Below are 21,342 nucleotides of genomic sequence, written 5' to 3'. Positions count from 1 at the left end.
AGGCACTTAGGTTGCCTCTGAGTTCACTCTCATACACAATGCTGTGTTGAACGTGGCTGATGAAAACGGGCTAATAAAGGCACACTTTTAATTTGTTAAGGGGTCAGTTTCTAGAGGTAAGATTGTCAAGACAGATGGTACCATAGGTTTAAAGTTTTTGCTACCTATTGCCGGAACATTAGTTTCAATTTATTTTTCTGACAGGGGACACCAGTTCTTGACCTCATATTGATTTAATTCTTGTTTTTCTAATGAGAAGTGCCCACCACATCTAGCTAATGTCACTGAGAAAGATAGGTTCCCACTCTTAGAGCTCTGTGAACCCAGGAAGCCCCCTCATCTGTTTGAGGCTCAGTTTCTTCATTTGTTAAAGGGGAAAGAACACTGCTTTGCCCGCCTGTCTGGGCTGTAGTGAGAACCATGAAATGATGATGCAGCACCCTTCCTAAATTGCGACTTGTATTCTGAAAGATCAAAATAAACACTGCTGTATCAACTAAGACAGACACCAAGGTTAAGGAAACAAAGTTGCCTACAGGTTAGGCTTCAGGGCCTGGCTGGCATGGGTAAAGTCTATATTCCTATGGCTCCAAACTCCTTAACAATGGCACTATCAGACCCCTCCCAAGTCTGATTTACAACCCAGTCACTACAACTCTGATTGGGCAGAGGATGCCCTTACCAACATTCTTTCTTGATAAGCAATTGCAGACCTTAAGCCATTTTCAGCAGCTTACAGAGGCTGTGCACAAATTGTCTTTGTGTCCTATGGTTCACCTTTTGTCATAAAAAGCCAAATTCTACCTTCTTTTAATGCTAAAACCCTGCCCCAAAGTGAACTTGGGATGTATGTGACATACATGTTTACCCACTGTGCATGCACTTGACTCTCCTCAAAAATATGTACAGCTTTCCCCCCAAACCTGCTGCATACATAGGATACCGGTCTTGTGAGCCGTAAAACCCAAACTACCCTTCCCCTCTTCGAAGAGACAGCATCTTGGTACTTGCCAGAGACTGTCTCTTTACAGTTCACCAACTGCTATCACCAATAAGGATCTCCTTTTCACTATTTAGTGATCCTGGTGGTCTTTTAGATGACAGACTCATGTACAGGTGGGAGGGTTCTGAGTATTTCCCTGACCGATTAATATGAAGCCCATATGGTGGGAACTGTTCTAGAAAGTTAGCATTATTGGGGAAAAGGTTGCTTGAGGGCTTATCTGCACAGCCACAACTGTTGGCTCAGGTCATCGCTTATGGGAACTCCCAGTAGTGTGATGGTAAGTATTCAATCACTTGCTCCTGGTCGGGGAGGGGTAAGCCCCTGGTTTTAGCCTTTGCTTATTACCATGGGGTAAATACTCCCACCAAGACCTCTAACAAGCTGCCTCTGTGTCTTAAAATATAGTAAAATAATTAGGAATTGGAATGTTTGAGTATTTATTACTTTCATGTTTAATATAATTTATTTAATTATAAGTTAACACTATTTTTAATTTTGATAATGGCTGTGTTTAACCACTGGCTTGCAAAGTTCTTGAAAGATTTAACAACTGGTTCTCATTAGCAAGTACCAGCTGGCCCCAGCACACTACTAGATGCCCCTCTTGGCCATAAACTCATTAAAAATGCAAGTCACTGTGTCATTCTTGTGGAGGAAAGGTTACACTGGTTATATTGACTTTCATTTTTTACATGTGACTGAGGGCTACACATTGATAATCTGAGTTAGTTGGACTCCAAATGTTTGACACTTATATTTTAAAATAGTCCTAGGCTTCCCAAGGATTGAACTTTGGGGTCCTGCTAAGACATCTGGTGCTCACACCACGCAGCCAAACTCTCCAACACACATCTCCCGTGGAGACAGGCCTTGCAACATGGGGGAAGCAGGCTTTGTTTCCAGAAGCTCATCAATGAGGTCTTGAGAGATCAGTTTCCAGTTGCTGCTATTCTGCCTTTTAATTTTCTTAGTTTGGCTTTATTGTGATCGATTCAATTTGCTGTGGGTTCGGTGGTGGAACCTACTGTGTTGCTGCTCCTGATTGCATCACCGCCTTTTGTGGCCTGAAATTTCCCAAGAAGCCAACTTGAATATGTGAATTCATTGTGGTTCAGATAAGAGCAATTTACACCGCTTTCACTAAGGCAGGTAAATAATAGAAAAAAATAACCTTTTGGTTTGTTTGGTGATATTTTACTGTAATGTACCATGACCTGTGAATTTGTGCTACATAAATAGCTTAATAGATGCTGTTTCCAATAAAGTAAGAAGCATTTGCTGAGTTATCTTCAAAACAGGAAATTATTTCAAAAACATGAATCAAAATTTAAATATGCAGATGCTTATAGTCCTGTCTTGCAAAAATAATTCATATTTTCTCCCTTCTCATTTTTGTCATATTTGCTGAATTCCTGAGAGCCAGGGTGGATTTGGGAGAGTTTCTGAGGAGAGCTGCCTTTCCCTTAGAAGGAAGCCCCGGCTGACTGCCTGTTTCACACCATGGCTGGCAGGTCCCTTTCCTCCCTGGACATGGATGGCCATGGTACTTGCTAGTCAGGTGGGAGCTACACTGCTCGGCCATCTCTGGCCACTCCCTGTTGTGCTGCGGATGTGCCAGCTCAGTTCTGCCCCACTAAAGTTATTGCCTCTGAATGTGAGATAGTCACGTGAACATGCTGGTACCTGGAGCAGTGGAGGATTGTTTGAACCAGTCCTTCATATTTGAGCAAAGCTCACAGGCCTAGAGAAAATCTTACAGGCCTAGGGTGTGGTGTGTGTGTGTGTGTGTGTTTGTGTGTTTGTGTGTGTTGGGAGTGGGGAGGTGTGGTGGGGGTGGCAGATGGGGTGTTGGAAACCAATGCCCCAGCCAATGTTCAGTCAGTCTCACTGCACTGCAGGGGACATGACTGAATGGACTGCTTCCCCTCTGGTTGCTAAGCCTTGGCCTGGGGCCTTTCTTGGAAAGTTTTCTGTGGGAATTTGATATGGCCTGATCCAACCTTCCCAGAAATTCTCCACCCTATGCATACTTTATTCCAGGAGGGCCAGGGATGGGTGCTGTGCTGCAGAAGGGACAGTTGCTGGCCTCCTCGGGACACTGGGATCATCCATTAAACAATTGCATCATCTTTCTGCAGGACAGGCTGAGAAGAAGTATCTTCAACCATGCCTTTGAAAGAGCTATTCTAATTGTGGGGATTAAAATAAATCATCCCAGTTCCGCTCAGGAGTTATCTGTGAACGTATTTGCTGCTTTCCAGTCACAGACATCCATTAGTCTTGGATGTGGGCTAAAAGGAACATGGAATCAAGCACAGCACACTTTGACATCAACATGACTCACTGTTGGCCTCTGGGTCTTGGGGTCTCACCCTCACACACTTAGACATCAAGGTGACTCATTGCCGGCCTCTGGGTCCCAGAGTCTCACCCTCCAAGTCAGAGCTGTGGGCCATACTGCAGGAAAGTTGGCTCAGTAGAAGACAGGAATGGTTCCTGAGGGCTGTGTCCGGCATGGCCTGTGGTCAGCCCATTTTGGACATAGAGGGAAGACCCCTTTCCCTAGAGCTCCCACCGTGGCTCTCCAAGAACACACACAGGACGTGGCCAGTGCTGGAATCCTGTGGGATTCTGGGCTCCTGAGTCACGTGCATGGCATCCAGCAAGGAGTCTTTCCTCTCAGCTGAAGCTGCCCTTCCAAGGAAGTGTGCATTGGAAGAAGACGCTTCTGCATTCAGCAACCATGTTGAGCATTCACAGCCCTGCTGGGCCAGAGCTGAGCAAAATACAGCAGGCTCTGGGCCAGGTGGGGCTCTAGGGCCTGGAGTACAGCCATGCCACACCTAAGGACCCAGCCCCAGGGACCGGCTCCCTCCTGGTTCCCTGATGAGAGGGAAGGCCTAGGCTATTTGTGTGGGCATCCTGAGGTGAAGGCCAAAACCCGAGACAGCACCAAACAAACCCGCCAAACAAGCAGGCTGTTATTATGTCTAAAGAAAAACAAAAGCAAAACTGCCTTTCCCATGTGCTTGGGGGAGCTGAAGAAGAGTCCTCCGGATTACATTTCCCTGTGCCTGAGCTGAGCCTTCTGTGGTCCACTGACTCACTTCTTTTAAAATAGTTACAAGAAGCAACAGAAAATGAACTCAAAAGATAGTACTTCCCTACTCCACTTCTCAGTTTGTCTGATAGCTTTTGGCACTTTCTCTGCAGCCCAAGCACAGGATGAGGTCATCCCTAAGCCCTGAGGACTGACCTTCACAGGGAAAAATTCCCACTCTGAACACCACCAACCTCACTCCATGCAAACCTGCTGCGCAGCGTCCGGGCAGCTTCCCACTTCTCCCTGGCCCTCGGGTGTTAAATCTGATAAATAGGAGAACTTTGGGAGGGTAGCAAGGCACCTGCCCCACCTAGAGCAGCCACACTTTCAGTGTGGAGAGAAGGGCAGGAGCGGTGCCCACTTGCAACACCTTTACACAGTGGCTCTAGCCACAGAAATGCCATGATTAAGACCAAAGCACCACCCCTTGGCAGGGTGGACAGACTATTTCTGGACTCCCAAGGACCCCAGAATGAATGATGTGATTCTCCCCACAGCCCAGATCGGGACACAAGCCAAACTCTGGAATTAGAAGCGAAGAGAGACACGGCCTCTCAGCTTCCTGCTGTGGCTGTGGCCGCTTTGTTTCCTGTTAGCCTCCTCAGCTGGGAAAAACAGAGGCTGGGAAGAGTAGGTTTTGGAAGAAAAGACTAGAAAATATTCCAGGCCTCTTGGATGAGGTTTAGGACTCGCATGCAATGTGTGCAACGAACTGGCCAGGAGTCAGAGCTCCAAGAAAGTGCTGCGTTGGTCCTTTTGGGGGTTTGCACACCAGCCCTGTTGGCTGCAGCAGTGAGGCGTGGAGGTTCCTGGCAAGGATGGAAAACCCACTGGAGAGCTGCAGGGGGATGGGTGGGAGCCATGTGTGGGTGGTCTCAGCTGAGCATCTGCATGGAGCAAGCAGAGCGGCTGGGGCAGAGGCTCTTCCCATAGATGGAAGCAGCCCAGAGGCCACGTGAGTGAGGAGGACAATCGCTCACCATCGGAGGGGCTTCACTCCAAACTAGCCCCAGGGAAGTAGCGCACAGGAAACATCAGAGCAACCTGACCATGCAGCCCTGCCCCCAGGCCCGAGATGGAGGCCGCTTCTCCCCTAGCTCTCCCACCCAAGGCTCATCGAACCCCTCTGAATTGCCAAGCTCCCTATCTCTAAGGGGAGTTCACAGTGTATAATTTTTCAAAGGATTAGGAAGAATGTTTACAGATTGTGGGGAAAGAAAGACCTGATTCGGGGACTTTGGAAAACATTGGGCCCCAAATTGTAAAGCTTTTGTCTTTACAAAAGCAACTGTATGTAAACATTGCAATCTAGTAAATTGTTTCCTATGGGGTAAGGATGGGAACCATCCTCCCAAGTTGTCCTGGGAAAACCACAGGGCTCGCCTGGCCCCCAGGTTTCCCTGACTGAGCCAGAAAGATGCACAGAGCACAGATACTGGTCAACGAACTAGCTCATTAGAACATATTTAAACATTATAGGGAAAATCAAAGTCCATTGAATTACCATGGCCTGTAACAAATTGCCCCAGAAACTAGTGTATGAAACACCTTTTCTTACGCTCACAGTTTCTGTGGGTGGGGAATTCCAACAGTGCACAGAGGGGAGGGCTTGTCTCTGCCTTGTGATGTCTTGGACCCAGCTGGAAGACTTGATGTCTGGGAAGCAAAATTATCTGAAGGTGTCTTCACTCACACACTGGTGGTTGATTGAGACCTTTGCTGGGGCTGCTGTCTGGAATACATCTATGTGGCCCCTCCATGGGGCCTAGGCTTCCTCACAACATAGTGGCTGAGTCCAAAGGAGAGGGGAGACAGAACCAGGAGGAAATCGCATCTTTTATGACTTGGCACTAACAGTCACAAAACATCACTCCTGTGCATTCTGTTGATAGAGGCAGTTACCAAATCCACCCTAGTTTAGGAAGAGGGACCCTGTCATGCTATCAGAAGAACCTGTGGGTTGTGATATAGACTAGCGTGGCCATGTTTGGAAAATTCGGTTTCACACAGCCCCACCTAATCTTTCTCCTCTTTCTTGAGGTCAATGTTGTTTTCTCTTGGCTGTGATTATTTTCAGATCTCCTCTGTGCCTTTTGATACATAGACAATATAGATTTGGTCAGTGCTTTTGGGAGAGTGTGTTTAATTTTTACATAAGTGGGGCCATCTATGTATTCCATGTATCTTGTGTTTTCATTAAACATGAATTCACTTATCAGTATGTATAGATCTCTTTCTTTTTATTGTGGTGTAGTATTCTACAGTCTGGTTATGTTGTAGTTTGTTTATTTTGATGGATCTTAGGCATGTCTCCTTTCTTTATTTCTATTATACACAATGCTGCAATAAATATTTCTTTAGGTGCTGTTTTATGCACATAGCACATAATGTGACTGTTCCCTAGGAAAGAGATGATAGATGATAGTAAACTGCCTAGGAAGCACCTGCCCACTTTTAATTTTAATGGGTACCACCAAACTTTTTGAGAAAGGAAAGGTGCACTGTTCCAATAGAGAATAAAAGTGTTCATTTCCTTACGTCTTCACCAGCACTGGGTATTGTCATCTTTTTAACTCTTGCCTATCTCATGGGTGAAAAATGCTATACTGTATACCACACATTTTTAAGTTGTAGCTCCCTTATTACAGTAGGACTCAACGTCTTCTTAAATGTTTATCAGCCATCTGTATTTCTTCCCCTGGAAACTGCTTGCTCATTTGCTTTTTTTTCCAGTTCCACTGAAAAGCAGAGGAATGCAAATTAAAACAGTGCGTTTTTTAAAGCAGTGAAATTAGAAAAGATGACAAAGATTCTCAATGCTTGTGAAGATTAATATTGTTTAAGTTGAGAAAAAACACCTTGTAATTACAAATGTTAACATATTTTCTTTCTACACATTTTTCATTAAAACATAAGCTCTGAACCATTATGAAAATATTCTTAATTGTTTTATATGAAGTGAGACCAAAGTTGATTTAAAAAAAATAGCGAATATAATTTTTCAGCATCATTTGTTGGCCGAGTCTCCTTTCCTCTCAGACTTGCTGTTTACTTTGCCGCTTAACAGTTCTCCATGATGTCATCTCTCTCTGAACTGCCTTCCATCCCCCAATGACCTACTTATTTTCTGTGCTGGCTGCCTCCTCTTGTTTTTGTAAGTCAAGTCTTTGTATTTATTTGTTAAAAAAGGATGCACTTACACTATTTCCTCTTTTCGCCAGGGGACATAGTCTCCTGTTTAGGTCAGGTGTGACTTTCATGGCTCAGTAGAGCACCGTGGTGTCTTCCTCCACACAGTGGCCTCACATTCTAGAGAGAAGGATATTCCTAGGTGCTGGGTATGTGGGGGGATGTTGGTGTTGCTTGTGGAATATTGGGATTATTTTTAATCCATCACCTATATGAACTGTTTAGTATTTGGGATTCAAAGGAATAGAGTTGATGAGACTGACCAAGGGTGGGAAAAGATTAGCCACAGAGGGAAGTGGTAAGAAGCTTGTTGGAGGAAATGAGTGAAGTGCTAGGGTGTTACAGAGCAGAGAGATGGCAAGTGAACATTTTATCAGGCTGATTGAGGCTGAAGCATGGTTTGTGCAAATGGAGAAGTAAGAGGCAACTCTCAGAGTCCTAGTTGGAGAGAACCAGCCACCTTGGAACTGCAGAGATCAGGGAGCACAGAGGAGGCAGCTCCCAGAGGGAGTAACGCCTTTGTCAGCCAAACGTGTTCATCAGCTGTTTACTCATTGTTTCCTGAGTGTTTGTTAATATGTAAAACATTGTTCTAGACACTAGGGATATAATGAGATGGAAGGAATGAAGGAAGTCCCTACCCTCCTAAGCTTACATCTAAGGAGGAGAAGACAGATACAGGTAAACCCATGAGATACACACATAGACATTATATAGAGCCTAGGGTGGTAAATGCTATCATGGAAAAATAAAGCAGGGTAAGGTGACAGAGAGCTGTGGGGCCAAAGAAGGCTCTTTTCCTGGGGATGCCAGGCAGGCTCCTCTGACCAGGTGATGTTTCAGAGGAGACCGGAAGGAGAGGGAACCACACAAGAACCTAGGGGAGAGCCTGGAACAGGCACAAGAAAGAGCAAGTGTGAGAGTCCAGAGCCCGTGAAGGGAGGATGCTGGACGCGTCCGGGAGCAGTGAAATGTCTGGAGTCACAGGAACTGAGCAAGGGAGTGAGTAGAGGAGAGTGGAGGGGTGGGGTTGTGGAGGGCTGAGGAGCCTAAACAAAGTCAGTGTGGGGACTTGGGACAGGGGAGAGAAGGAGACGTTTTCCACATTGGGAAGCAGGGCCATTTGATGTTGGCTGATGACTGTATGTATGTGAGCCTATGTATGGTTAATTAATCTGGCATGAGTTTGTGTGCATGTATGTGTGTGTGGTTAAGTAAATACGTGTGTGAATTTGTATGTGTGAACATGTTATGTGTCTATGTGAACACATGTACATATGTTTATGTTACTGTGTGTGCCACATGTATTACAGTGTATGTGTCTATCTGAGTGATCATATGTGTTTCTTTGTGTGTGAGTGACATAGTTTGGACATGTGTCCCTTTCAAATCTCATGTTGAAATTTGATATCCAATGTGAGAGGTGGGCCTAGTGGGAGATGTTTGGGTCACGGGGACAAATCCCTCATGAAGGGCTCAGTGCCATCCTCGTGGTAACGAGTTCTCAATCTTAGTTCCGTCATAACTGAGTGTTGAAAAGAGTCTGTCACTTCCTCCACTCTCTCTTCCTTCCTCTCTTACCCATGTGATCTAAACACACCTGCTCCCCTTCCCCATCTACTGAGAATGGAAGCTTCCTAAGGCCCTCACCAGAAGCAGATGCTGGCACTATGCTTCGTGTACAGGCTGCAGAAACATGAGCCCAACACACTTCTTTCTTTCATAAATCACCCAGTGTCATGTATCCCTTTGTAAGCCACACAAGTGGACTAAGACAGCAGTTCCATGCATGCTTAAGTGTGTACAAGTGTCTCTGTGTCTCTGTGTTTGTGTTTTTATGTGTGTCTAAGTAGTTAAGAGTATGTGTGTTTTGTGTTTGTGCATGTCCAGATAATACACAAGACTGAAAAGGTCCCATGGGGAAATGAGAACATGTTGGGAAGCCTCTCCTGGTATCCAGGCTCAGCCTCTGCCCTTACCATGGTCACAGAACAGACCAGTGCCATCGATGAGGTCACACAGTAGAGCTAGGATCTTAGCAACCATGGGGAGCTCAGTGTCCACTCTGGCTGGGGCCAGCTGGAGGGCTTCAGTACAGCCCCAGCCAACTCTCATTGAACAACTGGAGCACTGAGATCCTGGGCACTCATTTCAAATCATGAAACGCCACTTCACGGACCACAGGGGAGAACAGTCACCCACCGATGGGACCACCCTCAACTTGGCCAGCCCTGATTCCACTGAGGAGAGTGTGGAAGTGTTCTGGCAAGGTAGGTCAAAAGAAAGGCCTGGAAGGTCAGCCAGCTGTGCTCCCTGGGAAGGAAGCCCTGATGGGAAGGGACAGTGTGCCAGGTCGCCTCCTGATACTTATCAAATGGTTGTGTTGACCATAAACGTAGATGTGGAGGGAAAGGAAATTGATATTTATGGGACACTTGGTATGACTGAGGCTGTTGTGAGTACATAAGGTGTTTTCAGGGGATATGAGGATGAAAATGTAAAATATTTATAATTATGTATTTATTTTAATGTGTATTTGAGAAAACAATACGTCAAATTCAGCAGCGAAATAAAAAATTCCTTTATAACAAAATGATGAAAGTTAATCTAGATCATCAATTTGAAGACCACTGGGATGTGTCTGTGGGCAGCATCTTAAGTGTCACACCAGCTCTGGGGGCCCAATGGCTCCACCACTCATTCAAACTCCGTGCCTCTGTTTCCTACTCTGTTGAATGGGAATCCTAAAAATATAATTTCTTAGGGTTGTTTTGACTATTAAAGGAGCTAACACTTGGCAAGCACTTCCATGGTGAGAGGGACACAGTAAGTGTTGAAGGAGATGGTGAGATGGTCCCCTCTGGGGAAGGTGAAGACAGGTCACAAATGTTGAAGAAGACGGTGGGTCTGGGTGGCTTGGCCAAGGCACTTTGCATGTGTTGTTTTTTAAATGGGCTTCATTGAGGTGTCTTTTATGCACACAGACTTCAGCAATTTTAAATGCACAATTTAAAGAAGTTTGACACATGTACATTTGTGGAACCATCAACACAATCATGATAAAGAAGATTTTCAGAACTCCTAAAAGTCCCCTTGTGCATTATTACGGTCAGTCTCCCCTCGCCCCATCCCCAGCTCTGGGCAACCACGGAGCTGTTCTCTGTTCCTAAAAATTTGCCTTTTCTAGAATGTCATCTGAATAAAACCATATACTACATGACCTCTTTTTTTCTTTTTGTTCACATTCTCTCATGACTACACAGCCTTTTTAATTAGCTTCTTTTATTTAGCCTAATGCATTCAGGATTCATCCGTATTGCTGCACGTCTCAGTGGTTCATGGATTTAACAGGTTGCATCATATGGATGCACCTCAGTCTGCTTACCTATTCCCCAGCGGATGGTCTTTTGCTTGGTGATTAACGCATTATTTGATCCTTATCATCATATCCCTAATGTGTATATAACTGTTATTCACCATTTAATGGTCTTTCTCAGTTGAGTCAAGGATTTGGTGATTGCATTCATACATTATTCAATCATTACGGCACCCTATGAGGTAGGTATTATCACCAGCTTCATTTTATCAGGATATGGGCAGAGGGGGCGGTGTTTGCCCAAGAGCTCCCAGAGCCTGTACCCTTTCAGAGTCTGTGGCTCCTGAAGGTAGATGTGGCATTGATTTCTTGGGGGGCACTGATGACAATGTCCTTCTGCTTCTCAGGGACTATACAGAGAGAAGGGTCGTCCCCACGGCCACGGCCTGCCATTCCCCGGGAGGAGGGCCTCTACTTCTCTGCCAGGGCCCAGGGGATGCTGGTGTGGAGCAGCTCCCCATCCTCAGAGTCCTCCGAGTAGCAGTCCTACTCCCAGTACCAGTCGTGCTGCTCCTGCATGTGCGACGAGGACAGCGCTGCTCCGCAGAGTGTGTGTGCCTTCTACACGCACGTGCAGACAGTGCAGGGTGTGGCGGTGGCCTGGGAGACGGAGACCGGCTTCGAGCCGGTCAGCCGGAAGCCCCGCATCCATGAAGCCCAGTTCATCAAGAGGCAGAGGCGGAACGGCTCCTCCTTCGAGATGGCTTCCAACACCGATCTGCGCTGGGACCTGGAAGCCTGCAAGAGCAACTGCAGCCCCGAGCCCGAGGATACAGAGCTGCTGGAGTGCTGCCTGCAGGAGTTGCAGGCACCCCCGGACTGGCTGGTCACCACAAACTACGGGCTGTGCTGCGTGGCCTACTGCCGGGTCTTCCCCTCCCTGGATGCTCTGCTGGAGCACGCCCAGCATGGCATCCGGGAGGGCTTCAGCTGCCAGATCTTTTTTGAGGAGATGCTGGAGAGAAGGCGGGCTCAGGGCCAAGCACATGACCAACAGCTGGAGGAGGAGCAGAGTCCTTCAGACAACAGTGAATGTTCCCGGCCCCAGGGTGAGGTGCTCCCAGCACAGCAGCAGGAGAAGCAGTGAGCTGGAGGGGAGATACTCACCCCTGCCCTCACCTCCAGTGCCTGGGACTGCTCCTTCCCCAGCCAGCAGTATCAGAGCCACTAGGGCAGTGAGAGAGGACCAGGATCGGGAGGAAGGAAAGGCATGGGGTGTAGAGCAGCCAGGGCCAGGAGACTGGAAGGAGCCCCCTTCCTGTCCTGGGCACAGCATCTCCACCAGGGTCCATTTCAAAATCCAAACCCAAACAAGAGGGCTTTGAGTGTTTCTGATGGCGGGCACAACATCTGAAACCCACAAACGCATGGCCAGAGGGATTTCTATTTTTGCCGGTGCATCAGGCAGGTCCACACTTGCTAAGTAGATGTGGGTCACAGGACAGCCAACTGCAAATGACTCTTCAGCCCTATTTTTTTCACTGTTACGAATCTGTCATATGCCCTAGTTCTATTTCTTATGTTATTGGGATTAAACTTGAATAACACAAAATTGAATGCAGTGAATAATTGAGTGAACACGCTGTCATATTGGACACATGGGAAGTTGCCATTTCCATAGGTTACAAACTAGCACAAACACCAGGAGACAGGCAGCTTCTCAAGGTAGAGCAGGAGGCTGGGGATGTCCTTCCTACCTATGAGTTCGTCTATGTCAACTACACATTTTTAAGAGTTGCCACGAAATTCATCTTCACCCTTCTCCCTGTCTCGGAGGTCTGCATTCATTCAAGAAAAATTAATCGTGGTCCACTGTGTGTTTGACATGCTGATTGACATGCTGATGGAAGACATGCTCCAGCCTCTGTTGCTTCCAGTGAGAGACAGTTAGAATGGGCAATTGCAAGGCAAAGGGATGAATGCCATCAAGGAGGTCTGGGGAGCCTAGATGAGGGGCCCCAAGTTCAAGCTGTTTGATCAGGAGAAAGAACTTTCCAGAAAAGATGATGCTCCCAGGGGCTTAAAGGAAAGGCTAGACCAGGGTTCCTCAATCAGCACTGTTGATCCTGCATGCTAATTATTTGTTACGGGGGCTGTCCTGTCTGCTGCAAGATGTTTACTGGCCTCCCTGGCCTCTACCCATCCGAAGCCAGCATCATTCCCTGCCCCACAGTTGCGACAATCACAAATGTCTTCAGACATTAACGGATGTTCCCTAGGGACAAAATCACCCCAGGCTGAGAACCACTGAGCTAGACAAGAACAAGGCCATGAGGAGAAGAAACAGACATGATACATTGGGGAACTGCTAGCCACTTGATCTGGCTGGAATGCTGGGGGTATTTGTCTCTCATATAGTTTATAAAGATGTGCCAGGCACTGAAGTGGACATGGGGAATAAGTGAACAGAGGGAACAAGGCAAACGTGGATGCTGCTCCATGGAGCTTATAGCCTGAAGGCATGCATATAAAATAATTATGAAAGTTTCCATTTCATGACCTAAAGAGTCCTGTGTGGCTGGGCCTTTGCTACTTTCTCCACACCATCTCTTAGCATTCTGTGCCTCACTCACTGTGCTCCAACCACATGGGCCCCTTTCTTTCCTTAAAGGATTCAGGTGTTCGTGCTTCAGGGCCTTTGCCCTTGCTGTCTCCCCTAAGTGGAATGCACCCTTTTCTATCTCTCTTCTGGCTGTCCCCTTGCTCATCTTTGAGGCTGCAGCTTAAATATCGCTTTTTCAGAGGGTCTTTTCCCAATCATGCTGCTGCAGCATATGCCTCATTCTAAATGTGGATGGTTTTAAGAGGTGACATAGTCAGATTTATGTTTTAAAAATCTCACTCCATGGTGTGTGGGATATAGATTGGGATAGCAGCAAAAGAAGAAAATGAGAAGTGGAGAGATCAATTAGGAGGCTGTTGAGGAAGTCCAGGCCAGGAATGGTGGTGACTTGGACCAGGCTGTCCCAAGCCAAGAGGGAGAAGAGTGGATGCCTTCAAGACTTATTTGGGGAATAGAATCCAAAGGCCTTGGGGAAGAGTGCATGTCAGGGTAGAAGAAATGGGTTTGTCATGGTGGATTCCCAGGTTTCTAGGAGGAGCAAATGTGGGTGGCTGTGCATTAAGTGATATGGGGAAATTTGGAGGGTGATTTCAGTATGAGTGTGTGTGTGAGCGAGCGTGTTTGTGTGTGAGCATGCATGTCTGTGTTGGACATGCATATCAGCATGTGTCTGCTTGTAGACATACAGGCATAAGTGCTGGGAGGCAGATGACAGAGGTGAGTTGAGACATGGTCAGTTCTAAATGCTAATGGCCCATCTGAGCAGAGATGTTGAGTGGGAAGTTCATGTTATTTAGAAGAGAAATCTAGATTGGAAATGTAAATGAGAAAGTTAACTGCAAATAAATGGTACTATACTGAAAAACCACAACAGTGGATGGATGACACTAACTAGGGTGCAGGGGTAGAGTTAGGGTGTGCCTTGTGAAGTAGGGAGGAATGGAGTGAGAGCATCTCTTAGGAATTTTCTTCAAAGTCAACCAAAATAAGAAAAGATAATTTTCAGGAGGGTAAGCAGTGTCGAACGCTAGGGAGAGTTGGAGTGAGCTGAGGGCACAGCATTATTTCATTTGATGCACGAGCTTGCTGACAGTTCTGATGAGAGCAGTCTCAGCAGCTGAGAAGGGCAGAGGTCAGACAGGCACTGGTCAGCAGCAGACACGAAATAAACTGCTGGAGGTAAGCATTGGACATCTCTGCAGGCAAGTCTGTTTAGAAAGGAAAGCAACAATGGCTGTAGCTGGACAAAGATGGGGGAGAGAGCAAGTGTATGCCAATGGAAATGATCCAACAGAAAGGAAGAGACAGATAAGGTGGAAAAATGGGGAAATCTAAGGTGAGGAGCCAAACAGGAGAGAAGGGGCTGAGCTGACATGGAGAAACTGACCTTGAAAAGGGTGGCTCTGAGCTCCTTGTTGCATGAAGATGGGCAGTTAGTCACATAGAGCTTTGGAGTCAAAATTAGGGAACTTGACCATCCACCCTGAAAACTACAAGGAGCCCTGGAGAAATCTGAAGTCAGATTTGCATTTGTGAAGATCACTGTGGCCAAAAGGGTCAAGAGTGGATGAGAGCCAACATGGTTGGTGACAAGGGGTTCAGCTAAAGTGTGGGTGGCAGGGTGAATTCAGGGGAAATTTAGAAGACTGAACCATAAAGTGTGGCTAGTGTGTGATGAGGTTGGTGAGAGGAAGGAATTCGGAATGACCTCTAGGGTTTTTTTCTGGGTGGCAAAATGTCGGAGCCATTTGCAGACAATGGAGAAGGAGAAGGTTTGCTTGGGATGCTGGTAAACCCACTTTTGAGACAGAAACATTCAGAAGGGGGCTAGTCATAAGGGTATGGAGCTGAGAAGAGTGGTCGTCCACCTGTGTGTGGTGAGCTGTGGCCATGGTGCTTTGCATGAGCCTCATGTGGGGTGCATTCCTTCTGCTGGTGCAAGTGCAGCAGAAAGCCATGAGGTCATCTTAGAAAGGGCATCAGCGGTGGGGATGATATCTTATCAGCCTTTTAAAGGTGCAACAGAGGCCACAAACCTTTTAAATTTGGTGTGAAAGGAGCTTGAGGATCAGCAGGAAGTAAAAAGAGCCCCAGCCTCATGAAACTCTTCTCGGAAGAGCTATCTGGTATTTGTGGGGGCTTCATAGGCAGGTAGAGTCCAAGAGACACTGTAAGGGAAGGAGAGGCTGCTAAGCCAGAAATAGTGAGTACTAAGGAGGAGAATAGTTTTATCTTAAAAAAAATCAGTATGGGAGGGAATTGAAATGAGGCATGATATCTAAGTTCTGAAATTTCAGAATTTAAGAGACAAGTGTTTTTAAGTGCTAAATTCTGTATTCTAAGGACAAAGCATCATTTTAAACTCTTTATCAATACTAAATTATGTAGTGCTCTCCACAGTACAATGAGGTGGATCCTATTATTGTCCATGTTTTGTTGGTGAGTAAGTAAAGACCCTACAAAGGTCATATGGCTGGTGTACACCAGCCTGGCTCCAAGCCTATGTTCTAATCGTCACACAAAGATGCAAACTTCAGTGTAAGGACAGATGCAAGGTATTTAGGAAAGCAAATACGTCAACTGCACAGGCTGCATTTTCTTTAGATTAAGTAGCAGCAGCTGCAGATCAGGGGAAACATGATGAGTGTTCAGGAGAAATGAAATATGACAGCAACCTCGGGTAAGCAAACTATTAATGTAAAGGATAACTTCAGCTGACATGGATGGGGAAGAAGAGAGTAACATTATTCTTAAGGTAGTGACTTGTTCTTAAATTATAACTGAAACTCAACTGAGTTAAACGTTCATTTGTGGTTTAGACATATAATTTTGCAGATACCTGGGACTTCACTGACAAGAGTAAGGGAAATCTTTCCAGAGGTGTCAGGAGATCTCAAACATTTTAAATTATGAACCATTTAAACCCTTTATTTTCCCAAACCATATAAGATGGAGCTCATGTTATAAAACCTACATAAACCTCATAACAATGCCTGAAAAAGACGGCACTAAAAAGGTAGGCAATATGTTGATCTCACTTATTAACACAAAATAATAGCTAATCTAATTTAACAGACTACAAAAACAGTAATTCACCATGACTGGCCTGGTGTGGTGGGCTCATGCCTGTAATCCCAGCACTTTGGGAGGCCAAGGCAGGTGGATTGCTTGAGCCTAGCAGTTTGAGACAAGCCTCGGCAAAATGGCAAAATCCCATCTCTACAAAAAACAAAAAATACAAAAATTAGCCAGGCATGGTGGTGCGCATCTGTAGTCCCAGCTACTTAGGATGAGGTGGAAGACGACTTGAGCCTTGGAGATTGAGGCCACAGTGAGCCATGATTGTGCCACTGCACAATCATAGTCAAAACTATAGTCAAAGAGTTTTATAGTCAAAACTGTAAAACTCTTAGAGAAAACATGGGTGTAAATTCTGAGAATTGAGAACATACGTCCACATAAAAATTTGTACATGAATATTCACAGCAACATTATTCATAACACACCTAATTAACCTAATACAGAAAGTAAAAACAACCTACATGTTTATCAAATGATGAAAGAATAAACAAAATATAGTATATCCATACAATGGAATATAATTCAGCCATAAAATGAAGAACTGATCCCGTGTTATATACAGATGAACCTTGAAAACCTGTGAAGTGAAAGAAGCCAGACACAAAAGGCAACATAACGTAGAATTCTATGTCAATGAAATATTCAAATAGGCAAATTTATAGAGACAAAGAGCAGATTAGCTGTTGCCAGGGATTCAGGAGAAGGGGAGGAACGGGAGTGACTGCTAACAGGTATGGGATTTCTTCTTAGGGTGATGAAAACATTCTGGAATTAGTGGCAATGGTTACACAACGTTGTGAATATGCCATAAACCACTGAATTGTAGTATGTGAATTGTATCTCAATTTAAAAGACATATAATAACTATAACAACCATTCCTGTAATAAGTTCCTTAGAAACTAAGAATAAGATTTTTTTCAGATAATATCGAATATCTCAAACCAAAGAGCAAAATATCTACATGTACTTCCACTAAAATCAGATAAAAAATGTCATGTATTACAATTTTAATTTGACATTGTTCTGGAAGTTACAACCAATGCATAAGATATGAAACAGAAATATTATATACAGTAGACAGAAAATAATTTTCAGAAAAAGATAATATACTTCAAAAGTGCAAATGAATTAACTAAAATTATTGAAAAGATAATCAAAGGATCGATACATAAGATGGAGTTCAAGAAATTCCTTTTATATTAGACATGACTAATTAGGAAATAACATGGAAAATATTCCATCCACTAGATAAACAGCTATTAATGGAAATATTGCAAGAGTGATGAAATGTCTAAGTGATTATTTCTAGTTGGTAATTGTTGACACATCTTATTTCTTCTGTAGTATTTATTGTTTTGTATTTTCTGTGTTGATCAAGTACAGCTTTTAGAATAAAAAGGCAATAAAACATTTAATCAAGCATTACTTTGTGTGCACCTATACTCTTAGCTACTGGGGAGGCTGAGGTGGGAGGATGGCTAGTACCAAAGCGGTAGAGGCTGTAGTGAGCTATGATTGCAACACTACACTCCAGCCTGGGTGACAGAGCAAGAGCCTCTCTCTAAAAAAAATACAAACAAAAGGCCAGGCGCAGTGGCTCAAGCCTGTAATCCCAGCACTTTGGGAGGCCGAGACGGGCGGATCACGAGGTCAGGAGATCGATCGAGACCATCCTGGCTAACAAGGTGAAACCCCGTCTCTACTAAAAAATACAAAAAATTAGCCGGGCGAGGTGGCGGGCGTCTGTGGTCCCAGCTACTCGGGAGGCTGAGGCAGGAGAATGGCATGAACCCGGGAGGCGGAGCTTGCAGTTAGCTGAGATCCGGCCACTGCACTCCAGCCTGGGCGACAGAGCGAGACTCCGTCTCAAAAAACAAACAAACAAACAAAAAACACAAAATATTACCTTAGTAAGAAGTGACTTTGGGGACCTCCTCAGTTCACACTTGTAGTCTGCAAGACATATTGTGAGAAACCCAGCTCTTAACTTCTTAATCCTTAGTTCTTCAGAATTAAATTAGCTTTAATTTTAAGAGCACTTTATAATAAATGATAGCCCAGCCAACTCAAGGCAATTAAATTATGTCGTTCTTTTTGAGATGTTTCCTCATTGTTTACCAAGGTTGAAAGCCATGAGAGGAAGATCTTGAGAGAGAACCAGGGTGAGAACTCAGTTGAGAGAGGGTAAAGATAATGAGTCTGGGGACGGGAATAAGGGCATCAACAGGACCATACAGGAAGAAGTGGAAGTTGAAGGACAATGAAGGAAAGATGAAGTTCAATAAGGCAGATAGACGTGGGAAGAGAGAAGTGGCAGATGTTAGGAATAACATGTAATGCTTTGACCTGAAATGTGACATCACAATGGGGTCCTGGAAGGGGGATTGTGGGGGAAAATGAGGGTCATGTCAAAGATGGTGGAGTCCTGACAGACCTTTCATGAGAGTTTCTGTGGTGCTCAGTAATAGGTTAAATTGTGTCCTCCCAAAATTTGTATGTTGAGGGCTGGGCATGGTGGCTCAAGCCTGTAATCCCAGCACTTTGGGAGGCTGAGGTGGGCGGATCACTTGAGGTCAGGAGTTCGAGACTAGCCCGGCCAACATGTTGAAATCCCATCTCTACTAAAAATACAAAAATTAGCTGGGCATGGTGGTGGGTGCCTGTAGTCCCAGCTACTCAGGAGGCTGAGGTGGGAGAATCACTTGAACCCGGGAGGCGGAGTTTTCTGTGAGCTGAGATCGCACCACTGCACTCCAGCCTGGGCAGCTGAGCGAGACTCCATCTCAAAAAAAAAAAAAAAAAGAAAAAAATCATATGTTGAATCCTAACCCTTGGCACCTCAAAATGTGACTGTATTTGGAGTTAAGGCTTTTAAAGAGGTAAATTCATATCAGGGGGCCTAATCCAATATGACTGGAGTCTTTATAAGAAGAGGAGATTAGGACCCAGGCACATACAGAGGGAAGACTGCGTGAAGACACAGGGAAGAAGACGGCATCTGCAAGTGGAAAAAAGAGACTCAGAAGAAACCAACCCAGTGACACCTTGATCTCCGACTGTGTCACAAAACTGTGAGACAATACATTTTTATAGTTTAAGCCACCTGGCCTGTGGATTATGGCAACCTGAAAAAATGAATATAGATTCTGAAGAGCAGGAGACAGAGACAGGAAGACAGCAGTCACAAAGGCTCAGGAAGGTCCATATTCCAGGTAGGGAGCCTTCCCAGGTGGGGTCCTTAGGGGCACAAGCACATGGTGAGCACTCTGTCCACATTTGTTGATGTAAATGCTGGTAACAGCATAAATGCATATGGGAGCAAGCAACTAACTTTTGGCAAACACAGGGTGGTCTCTGGCCTGAGCACAGAGGGTGATGTGGGCCCCTGTCAGAGGCTTTTGCAGAAGGAGTCAGGTGTGTGGGCATGTGGTGCTGCTTTCAGCCTCAAATGCTTCTCTCCCTGTGACCAGGTCTGACCAGAAGGTCCCACAGAAAAATGAGCCGGGTACAGGGACAAAGGGGATGTGCTGAGCTGTAGAAAAGACTGAGCAAGGAGATTCATGAAAAATGTCGGGTCTACAGCTCACAGCCTGGGTACCAGGAGCCAGAGCCCATGTGTGCATGTGTGTGTGTACATTTGTGTGTGTGTGTGTGTGTGTATATTACCTGCTGCTCTGCACTGGGCCATGCTGACACCTAGACTGGGCTGAGCACAAGGATCCTGTGAAGAGACTCACAAATGACTCCCGACTCCTGATGATTTATGTACCGTCTGCTGCTGGACTTGCTGCAGCCCCTCCAAGCACACCCTCAAGGACTACTGAGCCGGGGTGCCATCAGTCTTGGGAAAAGAGAGTGAGAATTTCCTAAAGCAATGTTTGGCAAACTTGACTACTATTATTTTGAAAGGCCAAGAAACATTCCTATGGAGCCTGCCTTGACTTCAGTTATTGATGTGGAAATAAAGCAGCACAAACACAAACAGCTAAGCTTATAGTTACTTTACAAGTGCAAAACAAAAACCAAATGTGTAAATTAAACACAATTACAAACAGCAATAAAACTCAAACTAAAAACATTAGTTTAATGTGACTATGGGTGTTTGTGAAACCAATTTGCCTCTTCTGTGAATATGGAACTGAATGCCATTCAGATTCTCCTGTGGGGTGATGGGCTCTCACGCCAAGTGCTGGGAAGTGAGTCAGAGCCTCACAGCAGTGGCATGCTGATAGAGCTTGATGCCTTTACCTCCATGGACGTCAAACTGCCACCTGTGTCAGACTACCTCATCCTAGACTTCGGTTACAATCCATTGCTTCTGTAACACTTTTAGTCTAGACTTGCTCCAAGCTGGGAATCTTTGTGTCTCTGTAGAGGACTTACAGAGGTCTTATTCCCTTGTTTCTAAGTTATTAAGAATGCAGAATGGGAATTTCCTGAAGCCTAAGTCTTCTGCCTGGATTCACAAAACATCAGAACTGTATTTGCTGTAACATCTTTGACATGGGGAGGAAGCACTTTATAATTAATAGTACCTTACAACAGATGAAATAATGTAATATGTATGATATTGATCAATAATTATATGATGCTTATGAGCAGCATACATATAAAAACATTGAGATATCATAAAAGTCATAAACAAGCTTTTAGTTTTAGGTTTTACTTTGAAAAAAATGAAAACTTACAGATGTTGCAAGAATAGTACAATGAATTCCATATGCTCTTTATCTAGATCTACCGACTTCCCATTTGCCTCTTTCTCCCTGTGTCTCTGTCTCTCTTTCCATATATATATATTATACAATACATATTATAGATAAACTTATTGTTACTTTTGCTGAACCATTTAAGAGTAATTTACATTCTATTAATACCAGAGTCACCAGCGATCACTTTGCAGAACCTCAGTTTTCTCATCTGGGAAATGGGGCTGGTGAAAGGAGCCGCCACAGATACTGGAGCTAACCGATCGCGCGGCTGCTCCCGCGACCAGTGCGGGCCTCGGGACCCAGCAGCCCCG

General features: G+C 45.1%; 1 protein-coding gene and 1 long non-coding RNA gene across 2 annotated transcripts in view; one reads left to right on the top strand and one right to left on the bottom strand.

Annotated features, from left to right (window-relative positions):
- The window catches only part of LOC105517711, a 15,587-nt gene extending 9,697 nt beyond the window's left edge, over positions 1-5,890 (bottom strand). The window contains exons 1-2 of the long non-coding RNA XR_001002705.1: positions 5,656-5,890; positions 2,032-2,146 (exon numbers count right to left, since the gene is read on the bottom strand). This is a non-coding gene — a long non-coding RNA (uncharacterized LOC105517711). The remainder of the gene's footprint in view (positions 1-2,031; positions 2,147-5,655) is intronic.
- Positions 5,891-9,354: 3,464 nt separating this feature from the next.
- Positions 9,355-11,761, top strand: FAM170B (family with sequence similarity 170, member B). The gene is given in 2 exon segments (XM_011950359.1): positions 9,355-9,568; positions 11,022-11,761. Coding segments are annotated over 2 exon segments (852 nt in total). The 5' UTR covers positions 9,355-9,456.
- The last annotated feature ends 9,581 nt before the right edge of the window (positions 11,762-21,342 follow it).

This window comes from Colobus angolensis, unplaced genomic scaffold (genome assembly GCF_000951035.1).
Source record: "Colobus angolensis palliatus isolate OR3802 unplaced genomic scaffold, Cang.pa_1.0 Scaffold306, whole genome shotgun sequence".
Lineage (NCBI taxonomy): Eukaryota > Metazoa > Chordata > Mammalia > Primates > Cercopithecidae > Colobus > Colobus angolensis.
Note: the sequence above shows the minus strand (reverse complement) of the source record. Positions and strands in the feature narration are given on the sequence as shown.